We start from the raw sequence: 8,046 nt of genomic DNA on the forward strand, positions 1-8,046 counted from the left end.
TACAATGTCTGTTACTTTAAGTATTTCAACTGTGCCTCATTTGAAAGTAAATAATTATCTACTGTTATATTTAAACTAACTTATTTTTAGTTAGCAGATCTTAAAAAAGAATGCAAAATTTTGGGATTACCTGTCACTGGAAATAAATATGAACTTGTTGACAGATTAATTAAATTTATTGAAAAAGGTATTGCATATTTTTAATATATTTTTTTTGTGATATAACATAAATATTTAGCATCTGTAGCAAATCAGGTAGAATCTATGTCTATTCCACAACCTACTACTCAACTATATCAACAGATTACTCCCTCTATATTATACTCCTCTTCAAACAGTAAAAAAATTGAATTTATAATTAATTAATAATCAATTAATACTTAAGTAAATTATTGAAATTACTTTTTTTATTTTAATTATTAAAGGCTTTACAAACTCTTCTCTTCACAATATAAACAATTATTCTAACATTAGCTACTCAGAAGTTTCTTCTTCTTTTTCGAATACTTTTGATAACAAACAAATTCCAGATTCAATATATTTAGACAACCAAACTAATGTTTTAGAGGAGGATATTAATGAAGAAAAACTGTTGGATAGTAGTAATGAGGATATAAGTCCTGAAAATTTGGAGTTGTCTAGTATTAAATCAAAAATTAAAAAAAGGTTTAAGATTAAAACATTATTTTGTAATAACTTTAATGATTTTTGGATTATTATTCAATACTAAATAGATTATAGAGTGTTGTGATGATTTAATGAAACATATTGATGAGTAAATTAAAACCCATCCATATAAAAATTTACAAAAATAATAAAATATAGACAAAGAATTATAAAATTCTTTTAAATTATTTATTCCTCCTTATTTCTTTTATAAAATATAGACAAGGAATTATTGAAAATTCTTTTATTCCTCCATTTGTTATTGATTAAATTAAAACCCATCCATATAAAAATATTTCAATGTTTCATTAAATCATCACAACATTGTAATATCAAATTATTTTGACTTTTTAAAATTAACTCATATAGTGAGATTATTTTAAATTAAATGTCTATCTTTTTTACTTTTATACCTTTTTAAGTCAAAATGACTTAGAAAAAATATTGGATGTTAACAATCATGTTATCAAACTAAATGGGATCAATAATGTACCATCTAGCAAAGTAAATGTTAATTATTATAAGTATAATTTAAGATTATAAATTTATTATATTACCAGTTTTAAATATTATAAATTATTGGGTTTCTTTTAATGGAGTTTTTTTAAATACAGAAATGATATGGTCTATTTAGATCAATTATCTGATTGCAATATTTAATATATTATTTAACAATTAAATTTTTATATAAAAATTTATTTTATAAGAGGGTTGCTTTGCGGAATGAAAAATTTAGCCATAATACACATAGCAATTTAACAGATGAAAAATTGCTTTGTCGTGCTAAACGGTATTTTTTATAAATATTATTTATTTAAAATAATTCTAAAATTCAAAATTTTGTTGGGTCATTAGTATAATGTTCTATATCCACTTTTTACAGATGTTCAGGAGAGCATTTTTAAAAATCTATATTTTTAAACAAATGAAATCATATAATTTTTTTTTCTGATAGATGATAAAATTTTTAGAAAGATATCTATACAACTTATCATATTTTAACTTAAAATAGTATTCTTAGAAAACTTATTTTTATACATTTGAAAAATGGATATGGAAAAAATTAATTAACTTCAATAATTTAAGTAAAATGTTCCATATCCAAAAATAACAAAATGTGTTTATTATTAGATAAAAATTATTTTAAGTTTTAATCTATGTTTAAAATCAATTTTATTATAGCATATTTTAGTCTCTTTACATTGTACTTAATTAGATTTGGACTTCCCATTAAACCTGACCACATCATCACCGATATATCCAGTACAACTAAAGGCACAACAAATAATTCTACCAATAAGGTTATATTCATACATGATAGAATAAAATATTAATATCTTTATGATAATTTTTTCATCACTTATTTTTTAGTATCACCTTTTTAAAAGCTTATACTTGATTTTTTGTAGCTTTAACCAAGGAAGAAGTGCATCTATAGCACTTTTTTGGCTATACCAAGTACTGCTACAATATTTTGTATGCCTGATTTAATAAAAAGCTATAGCCTTAAACGTTTATAATTTATTATTATAATTATTTATAAATTTAGTAGAATGAATAACAAATCAATTAATTTTTTTTTTAAATTAGCACTAAAGGAGAAATCATGATATATATTTATATAAATTTTTATATCAGAGATTAGGAATAACTTTAAGTTTTTTGAAATATTCTAATTATATCTTTGCTTTGTTTGTTTATCTTTTGCAACTTAATGAGCCCTTTTGCGCCCTACATTTTTCTTATGAACAAAATTTTTTTTTCCAAAAATAAGACACAAATAACACATTTTCAAAGTTTTTTATTAAAAAAAGTGTATATATAATTATGAAATGTTGCCATTTGTCATCATTGGGATATTCATATGTAAGAAAAATATACAATTTATTTTGAATGATAAGAAATAAAACAATAGTTGAATATGGAATAACCATTTGTAGAGTTCTTGCATCTTTGCTTAGTAGCAGCCGATGGCTAATGCCCTGTTTTATATCTCAAACTGGATGAAAATTATTAAATTTCCTTATTTTTTTAATCTTCAAAGTAGATCTACCTACTTTTCTATCATTTTCTTTTCCAACTATCATCAATCCTCTCGCTATCTGAGTTGAAATACTAAAGTGATATATGTTTCTGTATGTGTAGAGCAAACATGAATTCACTTACACAGATATCTAAAAAATGAAAGAAGCATATAAAAACGCTTCCAATTTATGTCAGTTCTGTACAGTTCACTTAACACATTTTGAAGATACTCTACCCATACCATCGTTATATTCTTGATATATGGCCAGAATTTCGATATTGGGAAAATCTTTATCAGATACAGACCATTTTCTCTTTCATGATTTGGGATTTATACTCATAAATGATGATATGGTGATAACTGATTTGCAAATTATAATATTATTATTAAAATCCACACAATGCCCATGTAAAGGTGAATTACAATAAATTTTCCAGTTTCATTAAGTATTTATTGATTTTTCAGATAATTATAAAGAATAAATATTAGTTTGTTCTGCTAAATTGTTAATAATATAATCGTCTATAAATTTTTTAAAATATTTGAAAGGGCAAATTTCTTTATTGGGGGAGGGAAAAACTCCCGTTTAAATTATATATTATATTTATATAAATCCTTATTTCTCCAAACGCTAGAACAACTATTACGTCATTTTCATAGTTCTCATCCTTTTCAATATCTAAATCAGATATATTAACCTCTGGTATAATACATGTTGTCATTTAAAAAAAATATGCATAAAATGAAAAAAAATTCTACATTCTTAATTTTTTGCAAATATTATAGTGGTTTGCTAAATGGAAAATAACCAGAGTTGGGCAGGTCATCCGGAAAAGAAATCTACATACAGATTCTTTATAAAAAAATGAATCTCAGATACAGATTCTTTATAAAAAAATGATTCTTAGATACAGATACTAGTATTTTTTTCTAAATATAAAAAAGATATTTGTATCTTTTGCTAAATTAGAGTATTTTAATACAAGATACTTTTAAATTATCATTACTTATAAATTAGAATAGTTTATAAAATACAGATTTTATTATTTATTTGTGAAGAAGATAACATACACAAATAATAGGAATGTACAATAGTTAATAAAATATTTAATGATGAATTAATTATAATAATCAGGTATTTTAATATTAGTATTAGCCCATTTGCATAGATAGGAAAGAGAGACTAGTATTTTTAATAGGAGTTGAAATATTAATTTGCAAAAGAGTATTTAAAATAGATTCATTATTTAAGATAATCAAATTTTTCAAATAATTTATAATTAGACCTTTGCCATTTCAGTGTACTTAACATTGTGTCAATAAATAATGTTTTATTGGAGCTAAAAGGTATTGCAGTAATATATTTTAAAAACATTACCTTAATGGAATGATAATAATTAGGCTATAATGTATTTTAACTTTTTTTTATATAATTTAAAACCTCCAGTTCAATGTTATTTGTAGAGGTGTATCGATACCTCTTTTTGGAGGCGATCCGAGCCGATATTTCCAATATTAAATTGATATCAGAAGATACCAATGGTTTTAATTTTTAATATCATTTTTATTAATATAACATCTATAATTTAACTATACCATAACTTATATCATTTAAATATATTATAATGATCAGTTATAGTTTATATTCAATTCTATTGCAATTCTAAAAGTATATAAAATATTTTATTGTTAAATCACTTTTATATAATAAGTAATACATATACATAGTAAGCAATAAACAGATATATATGAAATTTGAAATAAATATTTAAAATAATATTTAACATTAATATATCGAAGATTTCTTTGTAGAAATACCAAAATTTGCTTGCGGCGATGGTAACTGTCAATATTACCTTCACTAAAAACTGATTCTGAAAAGATTATAGCACACTTTTATAAACAGAATGCGCAAAAAAATAACAATATGGCAGAATATTTATTAATTAATTATTATTATTAAAAAAATTATTTATAAAAATAAATTATTTTAGTTATAACTTTTTTTAAAAATTTTTATAACATTTTATTTTTGTTAAAGGTGCCATTTTATATCGGATCGAAAAATTTTATAATATTGGCCAATAAACGATATTTTAAAATGGGTGAAATATCGGCCCGATCCGATAATAAATATCGGTGCATCCCTAGTTATTTGTATTATTAAACTCAGCAACATTTGTTTCACCAAGAGAAAAATAATCATCATTTTCTTTATTAGATGTTAAATCTATTGGTGTTATAGTTTGAGCTTTATATACTCTGGTACTACATTTAGGACTTTTTTAATAATATATTTTGAAAGAATTTTTTTTATCATCCAACTCAATCCATAAGTTCTTAAATGCCAAAAAAGCCTCATTATATTCATATCATATGAAAAAATTTTCTCAAAATCTTTGCCCATCAATCTTGAGCAGCTCGTAAACAATATTGTAAACTTAAATTAGATAACCTATGTCCCTTTTAAAAATAATATACTTTAATATGTTTGTGTTCCCTCATTTTTTTGTATACAGGTTTTACATTCAGCCTGTACATTATCTTTTTTAACTTTATTTTATAAAAATTTCCATCTAAAATTTTAATATTTGATTCAGGGGAACTTATTTTAAATAATTTATATTTCACCTTCTTCTTCACGCCATGAGTGTTAATCATTCAATTAAATATATTACATAAAATTGGTAATGATATTCTTTAAGTTATATTTATATATAAAATATATTCTTAATATTATTCCCTTGTGTTGTTATTTTTTATCTATTATGAGTTGGAAATTTTCCAGCTAATTTTGGTTGTCAATATATTTAAAATAAGGAGCAAAAAATAAGAACATTAATACAAGATTCCCGAAGAAAATAAGATGTATACTCTGATATGTAAAATTTAAACATTAATATTAAAAAGAATTTATATCTTTCAAAAAGATACAAGATTCTTTTCAGAATAAAGGATCTTAGATTCAGATTAGTATCTTATTAAAAATGCCAAAAATATACTGAGGATAATATACAAGAGGATCTTGTAGCATAGATACAAGTATTTGCGGTACTGCCCAACTCTGAAAATAACCTATAGTCAATTCTTTCTAAATCATATTTTCAATATTTAATTTTAAAAAAATTCTGGAAAAAGTTGCATTAGAAAATCCCAATGTTACCAATTTGCATTTTCTAAAAATCATATAAATAATATGTTAATTTTTTTTACTAAACATGAAATAATAGTAATAATATATTATAAAAACATATACCTTTGATTTATATAAAATGGTTATCGATTTAAATGTGTAAAAAATTTGGCGCGTAAAATACCTAATTTTGAACTTGTATTTACGTGATATATAGCGCTTTTGCCCTCTAGCGTTGAAGATTCAACAGAGCTACGCTAGGTTTTCCTCATTTCCATCTAATTGGAACAATTTAATTTGGGTATAAAAGTAAAAATATGAGGAGCCCTCCACACGTTTGTGGACAAGCCGCACGTACTTGTAGGCACAACATTTTGAAAAATGTTGCTTAAACCTCTATAAGCTTTAATTTAAAAGGAGTGGGACAAAGAAAAAGCCTATACCCGAGAACTACAGTATAATTTAATTACTTTAAAGGTGGGTGATGGCTGATTTTAAGCTTAATTTCTTTAGTGTAAGTTATAATTACTATCAATATTGAGATATAATGTTCATAGAATTTGTAAATAAATATGATTAAAATAAAATAATATTTATTGTTCTATCACTTCAAATTTTCCACTGGATAAAACCTCACCTTTATCTCTACAAATTATTAGATATCTGAACTTGTATTTTGATATAATAAAATAATGATTTTGACAGGTTAATAATAAAATACGAAATAAATATTGTTTTGTAAATTAAAGTGTCTAAGTAGCAACCATTAGCTTTTTAAATATAAAAATAAATTGATTAAAAATTTTGATGACAAATGATCTCATCGATTTATGTTAAGTCAATGATTAAATTAATTTGTAATTTCAAAAATTGCAGTATATAATTAGTACTATTCATAATTATACATTGATTTTATATAATTAAGCCTTATTTAATTTGATTTCATATTACAAAATTTTTTACCTTATAAAAAAATTTTCTAATTTTTTCTATTCATAAAAATATTTTATATACTCAAATTTTCTACCACACATGTTTAGGTTAACCTGATCAAAAAACAAAGGGCCATACGTTTTGGTAATAGCACTGATGAAACTTTATTCAACGAAGTAAACAAAAAATCTATCAGAGCCCTTAGGTTTGGTTTGATTTGAAATAATCAAAGGACAAAATAAAATATTTATAATTATTGAAGATAATTAATTACTAACGAAATCTAAATGTATCTTTTTTATTGATATTTATAAATAATTATTAATTTTTAAAAATCGAGTATTGCTGTCCTATATTTTTTTAAACAAAATGTTGAAGATTTAAATTATTAAATGTGATTATACAATATATAATTACCATCTTCGATAAATAAAGATATTAAGATATATTATTATTATGGCTGTTTATTAGAGCCATGCATTGGCTTTGGACCCGTTTTCTTAGGTTCAGCTTAGTCCTTTAACATTTTGATATATTTTCAAGGTCTGATGAATATTTGCCCAGTCTGGCCCGAAAATCAAAATTTCAATATTAGGTCCAGTCCAGATCCATTCAGATTTTTAAAAAAATGTAAAATGATTTTATTTTATACGAAAACCAGAGTTGTTAAAAGTTATTTTTTACATGGTTCTAGATAAATGTACATCGTCTAAAACGTACTTAGATATAGATACACAGTATAAAAATATAATATGGGCCGGACCTGTAGGTCTCTGATATATAAGTTAAGTTTTAATATATATTTATTTAAATTAAATGCTCATGAAATAAAATGAATTTTACATTCAAATATTTTTATTTTTAATATAAATAAGCGTTAAATAAAAGTGTATCTTGCTATAGATACCTAGTGTTGCGTAATTGGCTAAAAACTAAGCCTAATTATGCTTAGCCTAAATATCGGAGAAACCTGATGTAGCCTAAAAATCTGTTAAACCTAATTAGGCTTAGCTCAAAAATCGGCTAAACTTAATTAGGCTTAACCAAAAAATCGGTTAAAACTAAATTATCAAAAATTCTGCATCGGATTATCGTCGGTTAGCGTTCCATATATTATTATATACAAATAAACATATTATATGATTTAATATTTTTTATTTAAATTATTATATTTTGAAATAAAAATAAATTTATTTATTTAATATTTTTATAATAAAAAATATGATTTGGCTACTATTGTAATATTATAATTGTTAATTTATTAGTGATTTTCACACCCAAAATTTTA

The 8,046-nt window shown here is 23.1% G+C and overlaps 1 protein-coding gene across 1 annotated transcript; it reads left to right on the plus strand.

The window, feature by feature from the left end:
* LOC135928354 (probable serine/threonine-protein kinase ifkA) lies at positions 1 to 7,139 on the plus strand. Its single transcript, XM_065464801.1, has 8 exons — positions 1 to 46; positions 91 to 187; positions 239 to 337; positions 426 to 666; positions 1,089 to 1,170; positions 1,374 to 1,456; positions 1,883 to 1,967; positions 6,866 to 7,139. The coding sequence occupies exons 1-8, from the start codon at positions 5 to 7 to the stop codon at positions 6,977 to 6,979; spliced, it is 843 nt and encodes a 280-aa protein (XP_065320873.1). The 5' UTR covers positions 1 to 4; the 3' UTR covers positions 6,980 to 7,139.
* The last annotated feature ends 907 nt before the right edge of the window (positions 7,140 to 8,046 follow it).

The sequence above is a fragment of the Gordionus sp. m RMFG-2023 genome, chromosome 4, assembly GCF_954871325.1.
Source record: "Gordionus sp. m RMFG-2023 chromosome 4, tfGorSpeb1-WG-v2, whole genome shotgun sequence".
Lineage (NCBI taxonomy): Eukaryota > Metazoa > Nematomorpha > Gordioida > Chordodea > Parachordodidae > Gordionus > Gordionus sp. m RMFG-2023.